At 34.5% G+C, this 26,038-nt stretch overlaps 3 protein-coding genes across 4 annotated transcripts; 2 read left to right on the forward strand and 1 right to left on the reverse strand.

Moving 5' to 3' along the window:
* Nucleotides 1-4,899: 4,899 nt before the first annotated feature.
* LOC21404506 (glucan endo-1,3-beta-glucosidase 11) lies at nt 4,900-7,477 on the forward strand. The gene is made up of 3 exons (XM_010112660.2): nt 4,900-5,158; nt 5,375-6,408; nt 6,908-7,477. The coding sequence occupies exons 1-3, from the start codon at nt 5,095-5,097 to the stop codon at nt 6,992-6,994; spliced, it is 1,185 nt and encodes a 394-aa protein (XP_010110962.2). The 5' UTR covers nt 4,900-5,094; the 3' UTR covers nt 6,995-7,477.
* An 8,558-nt stretch (nt 7,478-16,035) lies between these two features.
* LOC21404509 (calcyclin-binding protein) lies at nt 16,036-18,300 on the forward strand. Its single transcript, XM_010112663.2, has 5 exons — nt 16,036-16,354; nt 16,796-16,933; nt 17,105-17,344; nt 17,796-17,855; nt 18,008-18,300. The coding sequence occupies exons 1-5, from the start codon at nt 16,244-16,246 to the stop codon at nt 18,110-18,112; spliced, it is 654 nt and encodes a 217-aa protein (XP_010110965.1). The 5' UTR covers nt 16,036-16,243; the 3' UTR covers nt 18,113-18,300.
* A 107-nt stretch (nt 18,301-18,407) lies between these two features.
* On the reverse strand, nt 18,408-25,200 carry LOC21404510 (katanin p60 ATPase-containing subunit A-like 2). 2 transcript variants are annotated; one of them, XM_024175159.1, is made up of 11 exons: nt 25,038-25,200; nt 24,582-24,728; nt 24,441-24,496; nt 23,376-23,441; nt 22,992-23,099; nt 22,393-22,459; nt 21,865-21,949; nt 21,381-21,541; nt 20,870-20,971; nt 19,712-19,934; nt 18,408-18,864 (listed from the first exon to the last, which is right to left on the reverse strand). In XM_024175159.1, exons 1-11 carry the CDS (start codon nt 25,077-25,079, stop codon nt 18,731-18,733), a joined length of 1,191 nt encoding a protein of 396 aa, XP_024030927.1. In that variant the 5' UTR covers nt 25,080-25,200; the 3' UTR covers nt 18,408-18,730. The 2 variants fall into 2 exon arrangements, with proteins under 2 accessions (XP_024030927.1, XP_010110966.1); XM_010112664.2 differs by having other exon boundaries at nt 24,582-24,755.
* Nucleotides 25,201-26,038: the final 838 nt, after the last annotated feature.

Here is a 26,038-nt window from a genome sequence, read left to right on the forward strand (position 1 = left end):
TATTTAGTAATGCGTAAAAATGAGAATGGTGTAATAGAAGATCGTGCAATTTGCAAAGTATGCAAACAAGACTACACAGGTAAATCCTCTTCTGGTACTGGTCACTTAGAGAAGCATCGCAAAAAGTGCGAAGCTAAGCATGGTGTAGGTGGTGTTAATTGTCGTCAACAAACACTTCAATTTAGCTCTGATGGTAGTGTTACCAATTGGTCATATGACCAACAAAGAGCTAGAGAATGGCACGCTAGATATTTGGCTAGTGCTCAACAACCAATTAGTCTTGCTGATGATCCGGCCTTTGAGGAGTACATTCAAAATGCTTATAATCCACAATATACGCGTGTTTCAAGAACTACCACAAGCGCTGACACTATGAAAGTATTTCATTCAATGAGGGAAAATTTAGTTAATGAATTTAGTTCATTCACTGCATCTGTTGCATGCACATCTGATTTGTGGGAAGGTCGCACCAAAACTAGTTATATCTGTGTAACGGTACATTATGTGGATAAAGATTGATCTTTTCAAAAAAGGTTAATTGCTTTTCGATCAATGCCTTATCCACATGATGCCAAGGCCATTCATGATGTCATCATGGAAGTTTTTTATTTTTATGGCATTAAAGAAAAGGTTTTGAGCATCACATTTGACAATGCATCTGCCAATACTGCTGCGATAAACCTTTTCAAGACAACTTTGAAACCACAACATGGTGGAACACTTTTTCACCAAAGATGTGCTTGTCATATTATTAACTTGTGCGTTCAAGATGACATGAAATTTTTTCAAGGTTAGTTAGAAAATATTCGAACGGCCTTGGGTTACATAGCAAGTTCTGGCTCTCGAATTGAAGAATTTGCTAAACTTTGCAAGAGAGCAAGCATGAGCCCAGAAAACTTCCTACTGACGTGGGACACCGATGGAATTCAACATATTTGATGTTGAACGCATGCCTACCATACAAAGAGGTCATAACCGCGTATTACAACTTGAAGAATCCAACTGAGCTGCTTTAAGAAATTGATTGGCAAATTGCTTCATGCTTCTATAATTTCTTGAAGGTTTTTTATGAAGCCACTCTCTAACTCTCAGGTGTGTACTATCCCACCTCTCCTCATGCATTACATAAATTATACGACATTGCTGCAACCTTCGATATGCATAGAGATTTTGACATGTTTATGGAATTTGTTGAGTTCATGGAACAAAAATTCAAAAAATATTGGGAGCGTGTTCCACTTTTGTACTGTGTAGCCACTGTGTTGAATCCAAGAGTTAAGTTAGCTGGTGTTGAATATTTGCTTAAGGGTATAGGGGAAAAACTGAAGGTGCATTCTGACATCATAACCATTCAAAATGTGCAAGTAAAAGTTAACACTTTATTTACTGCATATAATGAAAAATATGGAGGAGGCCAAACAATGGCGAGTACTACATCTTTACCACATGGTTCTTCATGGAAAAGTATGATTAGCTACACCGGATTTGGTTTTGGTGCGTCATCCACATCTTCAGCACGTAGTGAATTGGAAAACTATCTGGAAACAAATTTTGCGGCATTCATTTTCAATGAGCAAGGTGGTGGTCATGATTTCAATGAGTTTGATATTTTGTCATTTTAGAGATCACAGTCAAGAACTTTTCCTGTGCTCTAGAATGGTACGTGATATACTAACCATACTAGTGTCCACAGTTGCAAGTGAACAAGTATTTAGTTGCAGTGGTAAGAGTACTTGATGAACAGCGTGCACGCTTAAGTGATGATATTCTGGAGGCAGTAATGTGTGTCAAAGATTGGGAGGACGCTCGCAAAAGAAGCCAACAAATTCAAGATGATTGGGTTGATGATTTTGAAAATTTAGACATTTCTGATACTCCCACTAGGAGTAATACATTGTAATTACGAACAACATCTATTTTTTTTTATGTTTTTTTCTTTGTTTTAGTAATTTTGTAAATATCTTATGTATAATTATTCTAATTGTACTCTTTTTTCCTTACTAAGGTTTTATCCCACTAGGTTTTCCTTGGAAAGGTTTTTAATGAGGCAATCGTAAATAAAATATATTTTTTCATATTCCCATTGACTATTCAAACATTTATTTTTGTTAACTTGTTTAAAAATTAAAAAAATTAAAAAAATTAAAAATTACATGCATAGATGGGCTGACCCATCTAAACCTATGATGGGCCAAGATAGGCCTTGAATGGGCCAGCCCATCTAAACCCATGATGGGCCAATATGGGCCAGCCCATTCAAGGCCCACGGCACGGCCTGGCCTGACCCACGTAAAGTTGGCATGTGGGCTGGGCCGGGTCGAGTTAATTCGTATATGGGCCGGCCCGGCCCACGGCCCACGTGGGCCTAAGAAGAATGGGACAGGCTGGACCGAGCCGGCCCGTTCTTGCATCTCTACGAAGAAGGTTATCTATGGGCACCAAAATAAAATAATAATAAAAAAAGAAACAAACAATCCTATTGATTAATTAATAAAATTTAGAAGAACTTTTTATCACTGAATGAAATTGAGCACCTCAGATCCTTTCATGGAGAAATTTTATGCTGTAATATTAAATTAGCTCTACAACCCATTTTACTCTCTATCCTTATATATGAAAATTGAAATACAAAATAATGATTGTGATACGGCGCACATCCAACAATAATTTATACGTTATGAAGTTTTCAAATATACTACAGTAGTATTGACCTTATAATATGTTTCTTTATAAAGTTTCAAAGGAATGATTATATATATTTTTTGGATTACTTGATTTAATTGTTTTGATGTCGGTACACTCTGTTTCTGACCAAAAAAACAAACTACAAGATTTCCCGACATGTTCTTTTCTGACTTGATGATTCACGTGAATGGGATTTCGGTATCATATTTAGCATATGATATATGTGAATTATTCATATACAGCGTGCAGTTTTCTTAGTGCTAGTCAAGAATGACAAACTAGCTTATACAGCGTGTTCTTAGTGCTAGTCAAGAATGACAAACTAGCTTTAACGAAGTCATATAATTTTTTAATATGCCTGATATGATATCGAATTTTGTTTTCATTCCATTATTGTGTGGAAATTAATTGAGAAAAAGACTAGGGGAATGTACCATATACTTTATAAACTAATTATAAGTTTCCATGTTATGGTTTGATTGATCAATCATGAAGAAGAATCATAGAGTCTAGTGCTAGACAAAGAAACAAGATGTATAGAAAATGATTTTACAAAAAGGTGGGCAAGTACTACTGTTGTTGATTGATCCAGAGAAATGATAACGCAAAACAAGATGTAATATAATGCGGTTCAATTCTCATATGTACTGTAAGCCTAAACGTACATTTTCTGTCTTATCATTTACAGATCATCTTTCTTAATTTGTTAACTCCCAAAAAGGAAAAAAAAAATGTGGCGGTCCTATATAAAAAATAAGGATCGTCATTATAGTTGTAATTACTATTAATTTTTGAGTAATCTTGATAAATAATTTTTAAAAGTGCATGATGCAGGATTTTTATTCATAACTTTTTTAGTTAAATAATTACACTAATAAAATGACATTTATCAAGAGTAAAGAATAAAAGTTTAGATTTATGCACTCTCAAGAGTAAATTCTCTATTTTTTTTTAAATTTTTTTTAACGATTGAAAGTTGATATTTATAACTGTACGGGTTGTTGTAGTATAATTTATGAGTCCTATAGTTAACATATGAATGAAAGTTTTCAGTCTAGTTGGAAAATTTCTTACTATTTTGTTTTTTGAAATAGTTAATTGAGAGAACCAAAGAAACTTGGTTAATTATAAATTTACAAATACATGATTTTTTAATAAATAATTAAAAAATAAATAAAAAGTGAAGAAGAAGCTGTTCGTGTTATTGTAACATTGCCAATCACTTTTGGTTTTTTCTTAAAATTCTATTGTATTTGACTAATTTTTTATAGTGGGCATGAAATCGTTATTACTTTGAAGAATTTAATCAATTTTATGTCTCTTTTTATTCTGTTTTTAGTCACTATATTTATATTAGATTCTACCCGTTTTATATATTTTTTTCTTTTTTGAGAATTTTCTTTTCAGAAATATACACTCTAAGGCGGCCTATATTACCGAGTCACCTTAGGAACTTGGTTGGAGCAAAAACTTTCCCACTGCTTTATTTAGGGTCCGTTCACTTCGCTGATTCGAGTTGAGATGTGATTTTGTGTGAGAACTTTTTACTGTAGCAAAAAAGTTAGATGTGACTGTTTCTGAGAGCTTTTTACTGTAGCAAAATTTGAATTCTAAACTCGAATCGACGAAATGAACGGGACCTTATTCACAAAATGTGGTAGGGGAATCTTTAGGGTGAAATGGGTCAACAACCTATAATTCCGGTCCTCATTTTTGTATTTGCAAATGAGCACCTAGGGCCTAGGATATAATATACAATATTCTCGAAAGGTCAATAGTGCTGCCTTAAAGGTAAATAGAATCTCTTAAATTTAGTCATTAATTTAATTGTCTCTTAGATTTAGTTTATTAAACAGACTAAAGCTGAATCCCTAATTATCATAAATTATTCGTATTTATTTGGATATAATACTAAAAGATAATAAAATTACTTTCCCCCACCTCAAATTTTAGGATCCCCAAATTGCTTCCCCTTATATTTGACCAACTTAGAGGGATTACCCTTTGCTTTTGTTTGAAGAAAGCGGCCGGGGCATTTACGTCTTTTCGTATAATTTCAGCCTGGGGAGTTGGCGTGACGTTGGAAAGAGACAATCCAGTCCGAATTCCAAAAGAATCCATGGAAGGAAAAAGGCAAAACCAAAAACCCCCCAAGTGTTATATTATAAATAACATTAAACCAGTTAAGAGGTAAGAGCCAAAGATAACATCTGATCCAAGGCAAGCCAAAACCCCTCAAATAACTCCCCTCACAACAAAATTTTCAGACAAGAAAAGAAAGGAATTCACACCCCCTATATCTCTTTGATCTCTTAATTTCTTTCTCAGCTAGGAATTCTTCAAGCTAGGCTCTAGCTTTTCTTGAAATTCTTCAAACTACTTGATCACAAACTCTTCTCTTTCAAGAATATGGCAATAGTTTTTTGCAAAATTGCCATGATCCTCCTTCTGGTCAATTCCCTCAGTTTTTCAGGTACTCTCTCTTTACATTTTTCATCTAATACTAAATTCATGTATCATACACATGATCATTTCCCGTAAATTGCGTCACTGTTTAAACCGTCAGATTTTTATCATATTCTATCGAATGCAATATTTTTAATAACTTATGCATGTTAACATAATTCTATTAGTAATAGCTAATTATGTCATGTTAACCACTTTAAATTGTTTTGTACCCTAAATATAGGAGTTCTGTCGCTTGGAATCAACTACGGCCAGGTCGGAAACAATTTGCCGCCACCGGAGAAAGTCCTCGATTTACTGAGCTCTCTCAAGATAACAAAAGCCAGAATCTACGACACAAACCCGGAAGTACTAACCGCATTCGCCAACTCTGGCACTGAGCTGATCGTAACAGTAGAGAACGCAATGCTAGCCCAGCTAATGGATCCCCAACAAGCCCTCCAATGGGTCACCACCCACATCAAACCTTACTTCCCTGCCACAATGATCACCAGCATCGCCGTTGGGAACGAGGTCTTCACCGACGACGACACGACGACGTTTATCGACAACCTCGTCCCGGCCATGATCAGCATTCACTCCGCATTGGCGCAATTAGGTCTAGACACGTACATCAAAGTTTCAACTTCAAGTTCTTTGGCGGTTCTCCAAGAATCCTACCCGCCGTCGGCCGGTAGCTTCAAAACCGAAGTCTCCGTCGTCATGTCGCGGTTGCTGCAGTTCCTGTCCAGTACTAAATCACCCTTTTGGATCAATGCATATCCGTATTTTGCTTATAAGGACAACGCCAATAAAATTCCTTTGAATTACGTCCTTTTCAATCCCAACTCAGGCATGATTGATCCCTACACAAAACTACACTACGACAACATGTTGTACGCTCAGGTTGACGCCGTGATTTTCGCCATTGCGAGGCTGGGCTACAGCGGGATCGAAGTTGGGGTTTCGGAGACGGGGTGGCCGTCGAAAGGCGACGCCAACGAGGTCGGAGCGACGGTTGAGAATGCTGCGATTTACAATCGGAATCTGTTGAGGAGACAAATGGCAAATGAAGGGACTCCCTTGAGGCCTAATATGAGATTGGAAGCTTATTTGTTTGCTCTGTTCAATGAGGACATGAAACCGGGTCCCACATCGGAGAGGAACTATGGCCTGTTTCAACCTGATGGAACTATGGCTTACAATGTGGGATTGTCTGCTTTGTCCACAACTTCAGCATCTTCGGCTTCAATCTCTCTCACTTCTTCTGCTACCAAGGTAAAAAATTAGACGTGGGTTTTTCTTTTAGTATGAATATTTTTAGAAAATTTGTTTTAGTTAGATAAATTAACATGTATATATATAATTAATATATTTATTCAAGGGTTCTGTATATTTTTAAATCATATAGTTTTCATTAGAATTTGTCAAATTTGTATAAATTTTACCATTTTAGAGAGGCATACTAATATTGATTGTTTGCTCCCTGCCACAAAATTCCCTATAACTTTGTATTATTTTTTCCACTCCAGAGAAATAGTTATATAGAAGAAGAAAGTGTGTAAATAGGAAAAAAGTGTATTTGATTAGTGGAGTGGAAAATTTCTGTACAATTAATAATTAAATGAAGATGATTAAAGCTAAATTATATGATTAGCTTATTGTTTGGTTTTAATTTTTATTTTAGATTTTGATGGATAGTAATGATCTGATTGTTGTCTTTTCATTCCTTGTTTTTTATCTTCATACTACGTATGGAAAATTTACTTTGAAACAGGCAGCTAGAATGGAAAATCAAAGCTTGATGTACTGGATGTTTGTGTATTTGCTGACCTTCCAAGTTTTTATGAGAAGACCATTTTAAGCAAATGGGAGTTCGTGTAAATATACATTAGTTTTTGGTAAGAGAAAAAAAAAAAAAAGGAAAAACAAAAGAAATTTGTGGCTTTTCCTTTTGCGGTCTTTTTATTCATATTACAGACCACATGATAAAGTTAAGTCTCATTTAAACCAAGACATTTTGCACATGACAGACCACCATTATCTTTCAATTCCCTCTTTCTCTAAACAAACATGCTGTATTACTTCAGTGGGCCCACAACCTTTATCAAACGGGTAAATTTCAATCATATATACACCCCACGAAATCATCATGAGCCGCATCTTGTCGACCTCGGGATCTCAAGACTCATTTGGCAGAAGATGATCATATATTTAATTATTTTTTGTTAGAGAAATTATTATTAGCCGTAGCCATTCTTTGACTATAGCTAGTTATTATAAAGTACGTATTGTGCAAGATGTATTGTAAAATGACTATTATTTCTCAAATTTGTTCCGACATTACTACGACAAAATTTGTATTTATGGTGTGTTAAAAAGAAACTATATATATATATATATATATGTGTGTGTGTGTGTGTGTGTTAAAGTAGAAATATTACTGATCAGAATGAAATCAATGCTTCTCATTGGACGAAAGAAAAGGTTCCTCCTTTTGGACGTGGAATCCATAACTGTTTCCTCAATATATAAAAGTATAATTTTCTCATAAGTTTGCTTTCTCTCAATACACTAGAAAAAAAGTTAATGTGCAAAAATTCTTAGATAATGAACGCGTTATAAAGTGTAAAAAAGGAAAGGCTTTGTTCGGTTCTTTTTATTATCCTGAAGCGGACAATGGGCGGTCCAGCTTTATTCTTCTGGCCTAATAACCGTCAGCATTGGCCATTTGGGTGTCCCTTTTTGCAAAGAAGCTTTTTTAATTTATACCTTTTTTTCATGGTCTTTTTTTTTTTAACTTCTTTTTTTCTTTCTCTGTATAAGATCCTAGAGCAGACAATGTAAACTCAGCCTTTGTTAAAACTGATGAGGACAGTCTAACTATTTGACATCAGCTAACGTGGTACACATGCAGCCCTAGACTTTATCAGACCCCACTAATTAGAATTTTTTTTCTTTTTTCTTTTTTGGTATTTGGAAACAAAGTGATTGATGAAAAGCAAATTTCTATATATATATATACGTGTGTGTGTATATATATATATATATATTTATAGGAGAACCGATCAAAAGATTTGTAAGTATAGAGGAGTCTGGTAGTGTTATGTTGAATGTTGAATTGCTTTCTCTTTTATGTTTGGACCCTTCCTACGATCTGCAAAAAATTGTCGTAGCTCCGCGCTTTGTTGGCTCTTTTGACTAATGACACGTAATTCCTAGTGGGATACCATTTTATAGCTCAAGATCAGTTTGGTCCCATTACACGTAAATTAGCATGTGCTTTTGCTTCTCTAAATACTGTGCATATGAGAGAGAGAGAGAGAGAGAGAGATCTTGTTATTTCATCAATTTTTGTTCAAATAATTAGTGACAATTATAGATAGACTTTTTGTAAGCTGACTGATCTGTATGTGGGAATGTCGTAAGTGAATATTCCCTTAGTACGTGCTCACCATTTGATTTTGTCGCATTTATTATACAAAGAAGTATTCTTGGTCGGTTTTGTGTCTTTCGCTAAAATCGGTTCAAGCAGAATTGCGTATATATATATGTGTGTGTGTGTGTGTGCATATAGCATTAATAATTTAATTGGAACAAAAAAAAAACCCGGAACAAAAGCTCAAAGTGTTAACGAACACATATGTTGCTTATTCATATTAATAAATGCAGGGGCAATAAGTCTTGATTTTTATGCTTTACGAGCATGCTATGTTCAATATTTATGCTAGTTTTTTAGAAGAGTTTCGACCTTTCAGAAAAGCTTCAAGTTAAAATTCTAATAGAGTTTAATTAAGATTTTAAAATCTTTATCATAACATATTTATTGCTTATTAAAAGATTTACAAATTATTTTTATTTCGTTGAGCTCACTTAAAAATATGGTTCCAAATATCAACTAAAAAATCACAGCTCTACTCCTCTTGTTAACTGCCAAAAAGCAAAAGTAATACCAAAACACACTCTAAGTCAAAATTTGGATCCGAAAATTTGTTATTTGGATTATAAAACCAAGCACTAGCCTTTTGTTAGTAATGACAAACGGATATAATATCATATTTACCAACAAGCCAAGTCCAAAAGATGGCGGGTTGCCCGTAATGGATCACAAAATATTCTTAACAATAATGAGCTTTGTCGGCACAATGATCTAGAGAATATACATTAACACATTTGGCATGCCTACAAAATTAGAAATATAGAATAATTAATTACAAAAAAAAAAAACTCTCTCTTCTATTTTCAATTGTTCATGAAAGATAATTATTTCTAATTAAACTTACAATTCAATACATAAATAAAATTCCAAATTTTCCCAAAGGGCATTGAGTGTTGCTGCATGAAATTTGGATATTGGAGCGCCTAAAACCTAATTTTCAGGTCACACTTATTAATTGTGTTATTCAGAGGTGAAATCAACATTCTACTCCTAGATTTTGATCAAGACTATTGGTAGGGATAAAATTTGCAAAGAAAATAAGTTATGTGGAATTAAACTAACTTTTAGAAATGAAAAGTTATTTGGTGAAAAAAATTGAAAATAGAAGAAATGTTTTTATTAACCCAAATAAAGAATGATTAGTTTGGTCTCATTTTTTGTAGGATTGGCGAAGTCATTATCAATGGAGAAGCTGAGATCAACGTTGGGCCGAGGTGGGATTTTTGCTAGGGTTCGGATTGATGAGTAGGAATGGACGTTGGGGGTCGGACCATTAATGCCGTAATATGAAGGTTGGACTGACCGATGCTAGGTTAAACTTTGAACCCCAACTCAGAACTCAGCTACTCAGTTGAACCTCGACAACCTTGACCCCAGTCCCGACTTGCTACAAGGGAGATTAATTTTTAGAATTAACCAAAATAAAAAATATCAGTCTGGTCTCCTTTTGTATATTATGATGTCTAATTTGCTAAGCCATATGGTTAAAAGCGAGTTAATGAATCTACCAAGATTGCATTCCAAAATGATCATGTACGCTGAACAAATTTTCTTTGTGACTTGGGGTATAAAGTCTTCATGATGCAGTAAAAGCTATAACTTATATGAAATGACTAGCTATGGTGATAAAACGGCATTATAAGGACACCTTGTTTAGTACCGCCAATTAAGAAATAGCAAGCCTCAATGCGGCATGCAGTCATGCAGTTAGTTTCTCGAGAATTATGATCTACATTATGTTAGCTAGAGCCGGAGAGTTTGGCAATAATTATAGCTTTGTGACTTTGTCGGGCGATGATCATAATTTAGCTTTTATTACTTAATAAGAAATTGATACATATTTAGTAGAAGATGCTTTCATAAAGTAGCATTCGCTTTTGTTTACAAGTTTTTCAACAGTTGTGATAAGATTCCTATGGATCTTAATCATAGAGATTTAATTGATGTTTGAGGTGGAGTTTTCCAACAGTTGTGATAAGATTCCTATGGATCTTAATCATAAAGATTTAATTGATGTTTGAGGTGGCCAACCCATTAAAGAAGTCAAAAAGAACATTCATGTACCAATACACTTGCTTTTGGCATATAGTATTTTTATATTAATTTCATTTATATCACTACCTCTAAGACATTCGATTTTAGTCATTAACTTTCAAACGTCTCATTACGTGTTCTCAATCTGTAAAATTGTCTCATTGCTGCCATTATATACATACATATATATATATATATATATATACACACACACACACACACACACACACATATATCAATTCTCTTTCTCAACAAGAAATTTTCTCAAGTTGTCACTATGATTAAAGTTGTTAGGCTTTCAAATAGGCGTGTAATAGGCGTGTATTTGAAAGCCTAACAACTTTAATCATAGTGACAACTTAAGAAAATTTCTTTTTGAGAAAGAGAATTGATATATGTGTGTGTATATATATATATATATATATATATAGCAGCCGTTAACAAATAAAAACATTTTTGGGATTTTTTTAGAATGAATGAGAGAAAGAGCAGAAATGAAGGGGTAAATAATTTATAGCAGATATTAGTTTTAAGTTTAGTAAATGCATAAAATTATCTGATTCTCTCACTCTCTCTCTCCTTTCCCTCTCTGATCTCGCTCGCACGCCCTCCTTCTTTCTCTCTCCTCTCTCTCGCTCACCCTCTCTTTTTCTCTCCTTGCTCTCTCTCTCATATGCAGCGGGAATAGTTTAAGTGTTACAGAATGCGTGATATATATGCAGTCCAGAGCTTTTAAGAACTTGTTTAGCATTTGCGCGCGATATTTCAGATAGATTGATCTGTGAAAAGGGCTGGAACAACCATGGATTAGATCAAATTATGAGCTCCATCGCAGCTAATAGCTATCGGATCCGTACTTTAACGACTTGCTACACTCATGAGACATTTTTTCTCAAAACAACTTTTGGTTGAACTAATCAAGTGGTTCATATTAGTTCTCTTTTCACTTAATTTAAATGAAATATTTTAGATTTAATACACGTCTTATTTCTTCTTCCAAACCTCACACCTCAAATTTTACAATTGTTTTGACATATATAACATTATTAGAAATCCCGTTAATTTACTTGAGGTAATTATTACTAAATGACGATAAAAAAGAGTTGTATTTCTGTGTCTAAGGCCTTTAGTTGAATCATTCTCACTGGTTGACTTGTACTTTCCGCGAGTTTAAGGCTTATATTTTAGTTGTATCTGGTTGACTAGTACATTCTATTACCTTACTGAAACTGAAAACCATCGAAAATCGACCTTCACCGGTTGGGGAACCGACTGAAAAAATACTTCACTGTTTGGCGTTCGGTTTCACTTCTCAAAAACCAATGGGATGACCAATATGGACAGTTATTTAACGGCGTTATTCAGCCCGAACAATTGATGACATGTGTTCAAAAAGTGGACATAGTCTACTATATTATCAGTGATAATCTAATAGGTTATTTCAATATCCCATGTTGACGACCAGCAGGGAAATTTTAATAAAAACACGTTGTATCTATAATCTACCTTTATCCATTTCTCTTTATCAGAGAAGCAAGTTTTTACAGAGGTAGATTGCCCTTGTGTACAATCTCCACGAAAGGCCTACATTAAACGGGAGAATGGAGGAAATCATGGTGACTAAATAATAGAATAATGTTTTAAAAAAGGTAGTAAATAGTATTCGGATTAATTATAAAAATTCATCTTAAATAATGACTCTCATATCATTTTACTCTCCGATCTTTAAAAGGTAAGATCTACTCCTCTCAAAATATAAGGAGACGTTTGGTTCATGGATTAGAACCATGTGATTAAAATCATTTTTGATTTACATTTATTTTTTGTGAGAGAAAATACTGTAGCGAATCACGAACCATGATTCGAATCAGGGAACGAATCTCCCAACCAAACAACACCTAAATTGTTAACAAAAATGTTCCTCTGTTAGAATTTTTAGCAGAAAATTGACTTAGGGTGTATAAGTTAGGGGCATTTTGGAAATCTTGCATGCTTTGTAAAAAGATTAAGGTGACGTTTATTTTAAAATTTTTGCCTAATTTAATATTATAATTTGTGATTCTGTTATAGTATTTTTCTCACCAAAAATTTAAATTTTAAAAATTAAAATCATGAACCATAATTTTAAATTCATTAATCAAAATCACTTAAATCTTCAAAAAACAAAAAACAAAAAAAACAAACAAAAAAAAGTCAGATTACAATTGTGACGAGGTTTTTTCGACAGCTAAGAAAGATGACGTCAAACGAGTATAGACGACATCAATGAACGAGAGTTGACGCCAACGTGATGAGAGACAGAAAGTTAGAGAGACAAATGATAGAAAGAAAGAGAGAGAGAAAAAAGAGGGTGGATGAGGGAGAAAGGAAAGACAAGGGTAGTTTTAGTATTTTGGTTGTGTAATAAATTAGGCTCGATAAAATATGCCGGTGCATTTTCTCTTTCAAAACCATAACTTCAGAAATGGAGAAAGAAGGAAACAACATTTTTAGGATATCAATAAAAATAAATAAGTTTTAAAAAAAATTAATAAATAACATAATTATAGTAAATTAGTTTTATCACACTAAGAGAATACCAAAAATATCCTCGTCAAAATACCCCATTGCATGCCTAGATTCATCCACTCTCTCCTCCATCTCTCATCCTCGATCACTTTTCTCTTCTCTCTCTACAATGAGCACCAATTGTGCTTCATATGTTGCAACAAGGTCGCGAACGGAAAGTTCGCCGTCGTCGTCGTCGTCCTCCTTCTCTCTCTCTCTCTCTCTCTCTCATCGTAGATTTGTCGCCTTCTCCAGAGACGCCCAACATGATTTTGTTGCAGATCTGTAGTCTTCTTCTGTGACGACCATCACGATTTGTAGTCGACATAGATCGCAATTTCATCATCTCCTTGACCTTGCAAAAGATTGAAGGCGATTCCATTGTCTCCTCGACCTTGTGAACAAATCGTCGCTTCCTTTGGAGGCGAGATCCCATCAAAGCTCCATGTGATGCTGATGTCGTTCCACACGACATCAATCAGCCACCTCCTCCGCGAGACGCTGAACGCCAATCTCCGCACGACGCTGAAGCCAATCTCTTTCCTTGGTCGATCTTGCGGAAGAGAGGACGGGGACTGCTTGATCCGCAAGTAGTGCTCAAATTTGGTCATTCCATGTCTGTTTGACTGTCAAGAATATGCTTGAAATTAATACATGGAAAATGGAGCGATTTGATTTCTTTATTTGTGTCGAATTTTAATTTATTTTGTTGATTTAATTTTCCTTCTGTTTGGTTGTTCTCGATCTGATTTTCAATTTATACTTAAAAGAGATGGTTGTCTTGTTTTCGTTTGTACGGCTTTTATTATTTCTCTTTGTTAGTAAATGTAAAATTAACTAGTAAATGACGCAATTTATCTTATAAATGCTTCATTTACCGGCAAATAAATGGAGGATTAGTAAGTGTACCAGTCAAAAACAGGCTTTTATATTGTAAACAAAAAGATTTATTTTTTTTTTATGACAAAAGTAAGTTATTTTCTTGTAAATTAGCGCGTGACATGGTAAATTAGCGATTTATTTTGAAAATTCATTATTTACCAAAATACATAATTAGGTTGGTTTGGTAAATTAAAGATTTACCAGGTAAGTATGACATTTACATATAAAAATTACATAAAGGTAAAATTGAAACACTAGATATTAAAATTTTAAAATATGTTATTTATTTTTCATTATTGGTAAATATGTTATGTCCATTAAATGGTTTATCAAAATGACCTGTATGTCACAATTTCCTCGAGAAGTGTTCAAAATCCGCTATACTCACTAAACCATTTAATTCAGATCAAATCAAACCAAATCGTTTACTATTTTTAAATTATTGGGCGATTCGGTCGATTTTTTATTTTAATATTTTTGGCGGTTTAATTAGTGGTTTAGACTCCCCGAGCCGCCTAATAATTTTCCCAAAAATACACATATAATTTTTTATTTTTAAAATATTTTTTTCCTTTATTTTAATTTCAATTGGTCATAATAGAAGTTATACAATTATAAAATACATCATACCACATTTTTTATTGGTTACTTTGAATGTTGAACTTTTAGCTATTTGTTATTTTTGAATTATACTTTCGTTTCATGGATTAACGGTTTTATAATTTTTGTCAGTTATTAAAATTTTTTGGGTAATTTGCATAAATGGTCTTTAAACTTTTTAAAAAGTGACAGTTTGGTTCTTAATCTTTTTTTTGATAAAATGACCCCCAACCTCTTTAAAAAGTGACAGTTTAGTCATTTTCATTAAATTTTTTACAGTGCAAGTCATGTGCGACATCCCTCTCTCTCTTCTTCCTCACGTGAAAATCTCTCTCCTCCATATCTCCTCTCCCTACATCCTTTCTATTTTGTTTCTCTCTCAAACTAGATCCATTCATGACCAACGTTGGCAGCGGCTTTGCGATTCCGGCGAGCTTCATTCGCGATTTTGGCCAGCTTCATTCGCGATCCCAAACCAGATCTGGTGAGTTCCTCCATGATTCCGGCATAAAGCGTGATTCCGTTTCTAACCTGATCTCGGGTCACAGATCCAGAAAAGATAAGTCTGCCATCGCGACGAACACTTGCTCGTCACCGTCCTCTCTTCCACGGTGGCGCTCGCGAGAACAATCGGATAGGAGGAGTCTACCGTCGAAAATGATAAATCCGTCACAAACTGCTCGCAATGGTCAGATCTGGTGAAAAGAGACTCCAACCTCCCGATGTTTAGAGATCTGATGAAGAGAGAACTCCGACCTCGACTTCTGAGAAAGAACTAATAATGATGTTGAGGGTTTCAAAACAGAGAGAGATAGAGAAGGTGAGAGGTGAGAGAGAGGTTGAGGGAGATGAAGAGATAACGAGAGAGAGAGAGAGAGAGAAGTGAGAGGTTTTTTTTTTTTTTTTTTTGTTATGGGGGCATACAAATCATTTTACTAAAAAAGGCAGTCACGTGACATGTTCTGTTAAAAATCTAACGAAATTTGATGGAAATGACCAAACAATCACATTTTAAAGAGATTGGGGTCGTTTTGTAAAAAAAAAAATTGATGACCAAACTGTGAGTTCTTAAAAAGTTTAGCAGCCATTTGTGCAAATTACTCAAAATTTTTTTTCTCTTTTAAGTTTAAACCATCTAAATCACACTGTCCACACTATTTATGAGTGGTTTTTATTTGATTTTTAACAAAAATATCAAACCGTTGAAAAAAGTATTTTTGTTTTAGTTAAAAAAAAAAAAACCGCCCAAACCAATGAGCGCCCGTGATTTCTTTTTCAGAAAAAGGGCCTTTTACGGCCCACATACAAATGGGCCAAGCCCATTTAAAAGCTGCACGTGTCTCATTCTCGCAAAATCCTTAATTCCACTATTTTCTAGTCTAGTCTGGTACAAGAACAGTGGTAGGCTCTAGAACATTCTGTGTCTGCTCAAAAGGGTTAGAGCGTTCTAGGATTTTCTACTCTCTCCTCCCCAGCAATTATCATCAATTCATATCATTATATTCATAAACAAATCTGAATCCACAATCTTACATACCATATTGGACAAATTGAATCACCATATTTAGCAAAACAACGATTATTATATTAGTTATCATTTGCTGAAGAAAAATGGCAGAGGAGTTATTGCTTGATTTGGAGGAGCTCCGTCACTTGCAGAGCATCGCCAAGAGGCCTCGCGTCCTCAATCTCATCTCCTCCCAGATTCGAGACATGGAAAAGGTCGAAACTAGTTTTCTTTTTCCTCCTAAAATGGCGTTTTAAATTTATGGTTTTTGTTTTGTTTTAGACTTATAATCTTGATTTGCCTTGTAAATGTCTTAATATTTATGGCTTTTATGGGGTAATTGTCACTTTTTTTTTTATTTGTGTGATAATGGATGCATTCTAAGAAATGGAAGAGGGAAAAGGAATCAATGCAAAATTAAAATTAAAAAAAAAAAAACAATGAAGATAAAGTGGGAACTTACTCTTAAAAGGAAATCCCGATGAAAGAGATAATTTTGAAGTAGCTATTCAATTTTTTATTTTTATTTTTATAAAAAGAACTGAAATTAGCAATGAATGGATTTGAGGATTTGTCTCTTGATGCAAGCTAGAAAGTAGGAATGGCTCGTCTATGTAAAATAGACTAAAATGTTATGATTAGTCTGGTGAAAACAGTTGTCAAAAGACGTTACTGCACCTGCAACGCAAGCTCCGACCCAGGTTGCGGCTGCGGTGAAGGTGCCCTCCCCTCCTGCTGTAAACTACACTACGCTTTCGTCGTTCAGTTGGGAGCAAGATAATGATAAAGTCAAGGTGAGAATTTGTTTTAAACCTTTGAGGAACTACTTTCGGCAGTGAATGTTTATTGTTATGGAAGCATTAGAGAAAAATGAGATTTAACATCGGGTCTGAATGTTGCGCTTGTATTTTGATATCAACATGATATGGACTGTGTTTATCTGATCCAAGCGTTTTCATTCGCAGTTATATATCTCTCTGGAAGGAGTTGACCAGGAGAAAATGGAAGTTGAGTTTAAACCGATGTCTTTCGACATCAAACTACATGATGTCCAAGGAAAGAATTACCGATGCGCAATTCCAAAATTGAACAAGGAGATTGTGCCAGAGAAGTGTAAGATGCTAGTTAAGCCTACAAGGGTTGTGGTCACGCTCATTAAAGCTTCAAAGGGGAGCTGGTTAGACTTGCACTATAAAGAAGATAAGGTAATATGTTCAAGGCTTACTGTGGGGGCATTGTGAATTTATTGTTGACAACTTATTTTACGGGTATATACATAAATGGTCAAAATGTTGGATCCCTTTTTAAAAAACAAAAATAATAATAATAATAATAAAATCCGCAAATTTCTTTCTTTTGATAATTTACGTTTTTCAGTAAACCATTAACTTATTTTGGTAATCACTTATACTCTTTATATAAAGGATTAGAGAGCAAACGGTTGATTTACCTTATAGAATAATGGATACAAGACTAAAGGGAAAAATGCTAACGTTTTTTTTTTTTTTTTTAAGGTATCTGAACTCCAGACCAAATATTCATAAAAATTTCCCTCCTATTATACGATCATTCTGATCCTCGTAAGGGGAAAATGTGAATCTTTAGTTCAGAGAGATTTTGCGATCAACTAATTATATGATCATTTTGGTCTTACAGCTGAAGCCAAACCTGGAAAAGGAGCGAGACCCCATGGCAGGAATCATGGACTTGATGAAGGTGTGTTTCTCACCCAAGCACATATAAGGATAGAGCATATGAATTATAAAGCTTTTTTCCCCCTATAATTATGTTGATTTTGTGCTCAATAAATGCGATTTCACATTGCTACATAGGAAACTCATGTGTGTGATGTATTTTTCAATGTGCAGAATATGTACGAGGAAGGTGATGCCGAAACGAAGCGAACAATTGCAAAAGCGTGGACTGATGCAAGATCCGGAAAGACGGCCGACCCGCTTAAGGGTTTGAACTAGAGAGGGAAAACCTGAACTTTTGAACTCAAATAGGGATTTCATTAATATATTTATTGTCTTAATGGCGTTATGTTACTGTACTCCTGATCGCCGTTATGTATTGCAACAAGTTTTTTAAAGTTTGTTGCTAGCTTGTACTTTCGTATTTCTGATAGAATTTCATGAAATCTTTTGAAGATTGTTTCAAATTGTGTTGGTTTTCTCTAGATTGTCGATTGTAGCCGTTATAAATGTTTAAATAAATTTGCTCACAAGTCTTTGGTATGTATATCTGCAAGCACATAATTTGGTTTACTTCTTACTAATTACTATGAAAGCCAAATTTCGAGTGTTTCAACTTTCACGAAACTTTCATGCCGACGTTTGACATTTTGGCATAACTTGCGACCACAACCCATTAAATGAATGATGAGGAAAATCCCATCCTAGTTTTAATTGAAGCGATTGCCTTGCAAAGACGAAAAAAGAATCAACTAGTTCTCGTTTGAATACCCAAAAACCCTCGACTAAAGGATGATAATTGGTAAATAAATCGGCAACAAACGGGGCGTAAAATGAACATTACAGACTGTCTCATGATGAATACTACAAAGAAATGTGGAAATGTGGCATGTGTCTTCATTGGAGTATTTGACTGCCATAGTCAGCATTGAACTTTTCATAGCGGTGAGCATGGAGATGAGCAGATGGCCTCGTGTTCTTAAGTGCCGCCTCTATATCTTCATGAGTGATTGGTCCGACCTTAGGCAGTTCTGCAAGCCAAAAATTAGTGTCAATCATCAAAGATTAGTTGTAAAAGAGGATTAAATCTACGGGATAGTTTGTATCATTGAAGACTCCATTATTTTGAGAATACAATTGATAGTTCAACAATTTTGGCATCTAGATGACAGCTATAATGGATTTAAAGCACAAATTTCAGAATGGGATATGAGATTTATTCCTTGGGCACTTTACAAGAACACAAGTTTTAGGTTTGGATTGACATGCTAGGAGACATAAACTATTACAGAGAATGCTACACTTAAAGATACTTAAAAATTGTGAAATCTATAAAAGTCACAAATATATAAATGAAAAACCATAAAATTTTCACAAAATCCAATGATACTGAATGAAATACACAAAAGTACAAGTATAATTTTGCTCAATACAACTTAAATGATGTATATTTTATAATAGTTTTAGTACCCATGGTAAAAGTCAATCCAATCTTAAAAATCATGGCATATTGCCTAAAAATCTCTTATTCCTTTGTAGGAACTCTTGATAAACACCTCCACTAAGCACTAAAAGCAAAGTTTAAACACCGACTACATTGCTTTAAAATGCCCAAAAGTATTATGTTGTTTCTCTTATGAAAATGGAGAGTACAATATTTTAAACATCGATAAAGACGCGTTCTTAATCATATGGCTATATATGTACAGCAAACCTCTCTATTTGCATTGGGAACGAAGGAAAATTCAAATTGAATCCACATTTATTCTTTATATACTTTCCCCTTTCTAGAGAATGAAAGAGTGGTATAAGACTAAAGACATTGATAAAACTCGTTCTTTATTTCGATAAGAGGTTTTCAAATTAGGAGTCACATACCATCCTCAGGCACAATTTCATGCTTCTGTTCAAGGATTGACATCAAGCGTCTCAATGGCTGCATGGCAGCCTCTTTGCACAATAACCGGATATCTGAACCTGAGAAACCTTCGGTTCTTTCTACCAACAAATCATAAGGAAGAGAATCTTCGCTGGGCTGTGATGGGAGGAGTTCCTCCACCATGGCTCTTCTCGCTACTGGTTCCGGCAGAGGCACTAGGATCTATTTATAGTGGTTATTGAGAACAAATTAGTTGAAAAATAACTGGAAGTAAGACGTAGTCGTTGCTTTTACAAAGAAACTTGTCATTAGAGTAGGAGCTAAGACACTTAGGCCTCGTTCGCTTTGCGGGTTCGAGTTTTCAATTCGAGCTGAGATGTGACATTTTCTGAAAACTTTTTATTGTAACAGAAAATGTTAGATGTGATATTTTCTTAAAGCTTTTAACTGTAGAAACTTAGAACTAAAAACTCGAATTGGTGAAACGAACGAGGCCCTAGTAATCAGTGGCTTGAAAACTTACAGCCAAGAGTTCAAAGATAAATGATAACTTAGTACAAGTAGGTTCCCTATGCCTAACCACAGAACGAGCTGTAAATATTTTTCCAAAATCTAACATTATGTATTTCGCAATGTAAAACCCCTTGAGGACCCAAATAAATTCTGAAAAATAAGAACAGTGAATTAAGCATCATTCTTGATGGAAAATCTGTGCTTGTCATTCAAGCAGCAGTACAGGTGCTGCGTAGTATGCAAGCAAGCATAGATAAACCATCATAAAATGGCCACAAAAACCACTACAATAGCGGCATAACTACACCCCAAGGGGTTTGCTTAAAGTGGTGAATCACTTGGACCTAAGCCTCAGGAAGCATTAGGGCTAAGGTGGCCACGCCCGTGGACCAAAGGCCCGAGATTTACCTGATCAATGTGGAGGGGTGTACTTTGCATGGATCTGGTGGATTAGTTGGGGCAAATTCTTGGACACCACGGTGGTGGTTTAAAAAAAAGAAAAAAAAAGGGATAACCAAGTCCATATAGTTTAAGTTACCTCAATGAAATGTCATTTATCAAATAATAGCATCAACCAGTTTCATAGCCTATTCTCCCAATAGATTGCATTAGTAAGGTACATATAACAAAAATTGAAAGGATACCCGCTTTTCAAGGCGACGGAGCATGGCTGCATCCAGTTCCCAGGGAAGATTTGTTGCCGCCAACACAAAAACAAGTTCATCTGTCCGTGTTAAACCATCCATCTGTAATTTAATCCAAGTTATTGTGGAAGCACAGATTAATATTATATAGAATTACAATATTATACCAAACACGACATCATTAAAATGTTATTAATATAATTAATGAAAGCCTTGTACAATATCAATGCATCGCTTGGAGACAAAAAAATAGAATAGGGATACTGCAAAACTGGAAAGAAAATAAATTGCAGGACTTTAGATTCCTGGAACTTAAATGCCTGACAACTTTTCACAACATTTCTAGTATCTGACAAAATAGAGAACAAAGCATAATTTTATGACTGACGTTACTTATGATCGATGACAATTGCATTATGCATTTACTGTGGATAAAATAAGATAGATACTGTGTTTGTATTAAAAAGCGACTGGGCTAGTAGAGCAACGTCGAGTAAAAAACAAGTATCACCTGTATGAGAAGCTCAGTTTTCAAACGCCTACTTGCTTCATGTTCACTACGTGCTTCACCACGTTGACTAATAATTGCATCAATTTCATCAATAAATATAGTTGATGGTGCATGATGCCTCGCCAACTCGAATAACACCTTCACTAACTTCTCTGAATCACCTGCAATGTAATTCATACTCCAAATCGTGACCATATGAGTGTTTCAAGATAACACACACGATGCTGTGGCAAAGAATTCGAGCATATGAGTTGGTGGGTTTTTCTTTGTTTCTTTACCCATACTAAATTGGAAAAGTGAGAAAATAGGTTGTGGATTACCAGCTCATCAGTCAATTTCTTTTTGAATCCAAACACAGAACTCCAATGCGAATTAAAAGTTTCAAAATAGAATAGTTCACATCAACCAAGAAACTTCTATGATCTTTTCCAAGATTCAGGGAAGAAGAAAAAGAAAGAATTAATTTGCTCTTGCTGTGACATACCTCGCCATTTACTGACAACAGATGATGCTGAAATATTAAAAAAAGTGGTCTTGCACTCTGTTGCAACAGCCTTTGCGAGCATTGTCTGCAATATCAAAATTCAATTAATTTGTTGTGTGTTGTCTAGTTCCAATGAAAAATATAAGATTTCTTAAATCATAACCAATAACTTCCCCTTCCTGAACAAGTTCTTTCCTCACGACATACAGTGAAAAAGACCCACGTGCATGGATAAGCTAATAATTCCATATTACACAGATTCACAGAAGTTGATTTTGGCAAGGCTAACACACAGAAACATCCTTACATCTATAGTCGAAAGAGATAGATAATGTAATTAGGAATTTACAATGTAGCTGGCACTTTATCATGGAGCATCACAATGCCACACCAGATGTTAAATTTTGGAGAAAAGGTCATCAAATCTACGGACAGAAAGCAAGATGAATAATAGCTTTCCAACAGTGTATATTGCTAAAGCACAGAAATTTTAAAAAAGAAAGGATAACTCTTAGTGAACTCACAAACCTTTCCAGTTCCTGGAGGACCAAAAAGCAGAATACCTTTCCATGGTGACAAAAGACCAGTAAAGTACCTGCGGAAAAAGGAAAAATCAGGCACACTTGCAGAATGATATTGATTTAGACTTAGAATTCACCGCACAACAATTTCTTGACATGCTACAAACTTTAGTTAACAAATTGGAAGCTAATAATTTCCCTTAAACAAATAAGTAATACGCATATTACATTTTCATGGTCAAGATTACTGTTTGGTTGTCCAGAGTTATTCTGACAGATCTCTCAACCATGTACAGAAATTAAATCAACCCTTACCAGTAAAAATAAAATCAGCAAGGTTTTGCTAATCCATTTTACCAACTGGTTTCAAGTTCAAGTGACATCATAAACAGATACTTTCAAATCATGATTCGTAAGTGATTATGAATTCAAAAGAAAAGAATGGAGACAAATTTCAATCACGGAATAAACGTGAAAATCAATACGAAGCTATACCCATCATTCTTTGTGGTTACAACTCACAAGCATAACATGAGTATCAAGTAAGTTTCAATATTAGGATAATCCTAGTTTACAAAGCGGTGGATGCTCAATAAGAAGACCTACTTGGGATATTTAATTGGCATGACAACTGCTTCTTTAAGTAAGTGTTTGGCATTCTCCAGACCTTTGATGCTCTCCCACATAACATCTTGACTGTCCCTTACTATGTCCCTGCACAATTGGATTAAAACCTTAAGAGAAACATCAAAACCATTCTGAAATGATTAATAATCATATCCTTGACAAATCAAAGAACGGCAATTCAATTACTATAGCAGTTTCCCTTGTGAAACTCTTGTTGTACAAATTACCTACATAAACTCTCAGCTAAAGAACGTGTTTCTGCAGAAGTGAAATGATTAAATAATCATATCCTTGACAAATCAAAGAACGGCAATTCAATTACTATAGCAGTTTCCCTTGTGAAACTCTTGTCGTACAAATTACCTACATAAACTCTCAGCTAAAGAACGTGTTTCTGCAGAATCAAAAGCTGGAAGGAGAGATTTTTGCCTGCAAAGATGAGCATAAAAAGACCAACTGTTTTAGGAAAGACGAGATTCAGTATAAACTGGGAAACAACATAAATATCTAAGAATCAGTAAAGTTTGTACGTGGATTCTAATTAATGCCTTTGTTGGCATCTTAAAACACTCAAATCTACCTTAGGAAACCAGGCTAAAATATATAAAACGAAAAGAATGGAACACTCATGAATGCAAAATTACTTGAGACTCACTAAGGGTACAGCTGATTCTACTAATTTCACGCTAAAATGTGTTCCTAAACCCCCCCAAACTAGGTTGACAAGACGTGAGAAATTCTGCATAAATCCCTCTTTCTAAAGGTTTTTCTTTTTCAATAACAAAAAAAAAAAAAGCAACTACTTCGTACATTTGACTTATTCATTCAAATAATTTTGCAAATAAGCTCGCATCATGTTATAGCTTCATATATCTTGGTTCCAGGGCAAGAAGTCCTATACAAAGTCTGCTTTCGATAGGTATTCCCTGCCAATCACCTTATTAAAAACACTAAAAATTTAGGCTTTTTGATACTTATCAGACGATAAAGCATGTAAGAAGCATTTGACACTCTAGTCATCGGAGTAAAGGACAACCCCTCAGCACAAATTATGCACCAATATTCTCGCTCTATCATATCATAGTCATGATAAATATAAATTATAATTCAGCTGATAACACTACAGTTGACCATATGATCAGAGTCATGAATGATACTAGGAACCATTTGCGCAGCAAATTTCAAACTCAGATAGACTTTATCCCAAGTTGGACATGCCACGATAGTTAATTTGCAGTTTCAACAAAAAGAAACATTAGACATTTTCATCATATCACAACAAATGGAAAAAGAGCGACTTTCCTAAAATTTAAGTTAATATATGATGCCAAGATAAAAATAAAAAAATGCCAAGCATTCACAACATGTTTTTCCAAGTTTGTAGCAAAATGTAAAGGGTAGACATCTGAAGAGTCAAGGAAAACACACGGCTTTTCTCCATTTCGATTCGGTAAAACACCAATAGACTGAGCCGAGCTCCTTCCCTGGAAGCAAACAGCATAAATTAAGTCAAACATTATGAAATCTATAGCAATACCAATTGACCACATCACGACACACATACATTACCTGGTTAAACTGCTCGTAGATAGACAAATCGGATGCATTTACATGTGCGCTTCCATTCGCCAATACGGCCGGAGAACTCCCATTGCTAGCGACCGATGGATCAGTGGAAGAGCCGTTTCGTGGTTCCGGCAACCTCTTTCTACCAAACTTGGCATCATAAAATATTTTAAAATCCTAGAAATACACATAATAGCTGAAATAAATCCACAATTATTAATCCAATCTAATCTAATCCGCTACATAAAAAAAAAAAAATTGATTGTTGATCTTTGTATGTCGTTAGCTAAGAGAACAAAAAATGATATGATCCAAAACTCTCAGCCAGAAATTTAACCAGTACGAAAAAGAGGAGCTCCTAGATTTGTTGAACTACATTTTGACGGAAAATCCGAGATTCAATCCACGTTTTCTTTTCTTGGAAACCAAACACAAAGAGAAGAAGAGAGAGTTACTTACCATGAAGGACCAGCGAGTGAGGGAAGGCTCGTCATCCGCCATTGCTGAGGCGAATCTGGATAACGTTAAGATCAAAAGACAAAGGAGAGAGAGAAAGAGAGAGAGTTTTAGGAATTCTCCCTTCCTTTCTCTTTCGCTCTCTCTCGAACATGGGCTCAAGAAAAGAAATAGAAACCAGAGAAATGAGAGAAATGAATCTTATATATATTTATATATTTAATTAGGAACTTGTCAGTTAATATATTCATCGGTTAAGTTTTTTTTTTTTAATTAAATTTATATAAAATTACCAAAAAAAAAAAAACGTAGATCTAATAATTAAAAAAAATTCACATACCTACTTGAAAATCCCCTAATTATATTATATACAGGAAGAAAGAGCAGGTGAGGAACTTATTTGATATTCTGTTTTCGTTTTGATATGAAGAAAGGAGGAAATGGTGAAGCTGTTTATCACTGTCACTGTTGCATTGCCACTGAAGAACCTTTCCAGCAGTGATGAGTTGTCAGCGAAATAATGAGACGTTTGTTTCGAGATCGTCTTTAATTCTGAATCATAATTTTTAATTTTTTATAATATTTTTTTTCTTATCAAAATTTTAAATTATAAATCATAATTTTAAATTTATAAATCAAACGTTTTTTAAGATATTACTCAAAAGAAGAGAAAACAATAAAGGGGAACAGTTATTTACAGTCACATGTCTGTGACTCACTAGCCAATTATTGATGTTTTCATTTTTAGCTCAAATACTAAGAGGAAAATTATGGGTGCGTTTAGAATTAGTTTTAAAATGATTTTACTTTCTATATGAAAATAGAAATAAAAACGTTTTCATTTTCATTTTGGAATTATTTCTGAAATGCGTTTGGTAGTTTTATTTAGAGATTGATTTCAGTTTAAAAAAAAAAACTGAAATTGCGTTTGGTGGTTTAATTTTTGAAAACATGTAATAATCTTTAAAATAATAATATATTAAATAAATAATAATTGAATCCTA

Source organism: Morus notabilis, unplaced genomic scaffold (genome assembly GCF_000414095.1).
Source record: "Morus notabilis unplaced genomic scaffold, ASM41409v2 Scaffold336, whole genome shotgun sequence".
NCBI classification, from domain to species: Eukaryota; Viridiplantae; Streptophyta; class Magnoliopsida; order Rosales; family Moraceae; genus Morus; species Morus notabilis.

Bases quoted from the DNA above. Each gene is read 5' to 3' on its own strand.
- LOC21404509 (XM_010112663.2), top strand. From the start codon at position 16,244: ATGGCAGAGGAGTTATTGCTTGATTTGGAGGAGCTCCGTCACTTGCAG. The intron at 16,355-16,795 runs GTCGAAACTAGT...TGGTGAAAACAG, and splicing joins AGATTCGAGACATGGAAAAG to TTGTCAAAAGACGTTACTGC. The intron at 16,934-17,104 runs GTGAGAATTTGT...TTTCATTCGCAG, and splicing joins AAGATAATGATAAAGTCAAG to TTATATATCTCTCTGGAAGG.
- LOC21404506 (XM_010112660.2), top strand. From the start codon at position 5,095: ATGGCAATAGTTTTTTGCAAAATTGCCATGATCCTCCTTCTGGTCAAT. The intron at 5,159-5,374 runs GTACTCTCTCTT...CCCTAAATATAG, and splicing joins CAATTCCCTCAGTTTTTCAG to GAGTTCTGTCGCTTGGAATC. The intron at 6,409-6,907 runs GTAAAAAATTAG...ACTTTGAAACAG, and splicing joins TCACTTCTTCTGCTACCAAG to GCAGCTAGAATGGAAAATCA.
- LOC21404510 (XM_010112664.2), bottom strand. From the start codon at position 25,079: ATGGCGGATGACGAGCCTTCCCTCACTCGCTGGTCCTTCATG. The intron at 23,100-23,375 runs GTAATTTGTACG...CCAATTGTGCAG, and splicing joins TTAGCTGAGAGTTTATGTAG to GGACATAGTAAGGGACAGTC. The intron at 21,950-22,392 runs GTTTGTGAGTTC...TTGATATTGCAG, and splicing joins GTCCTCCAGGAACTGGAAAG to ACAATGCTCGCAAAGGCTGT.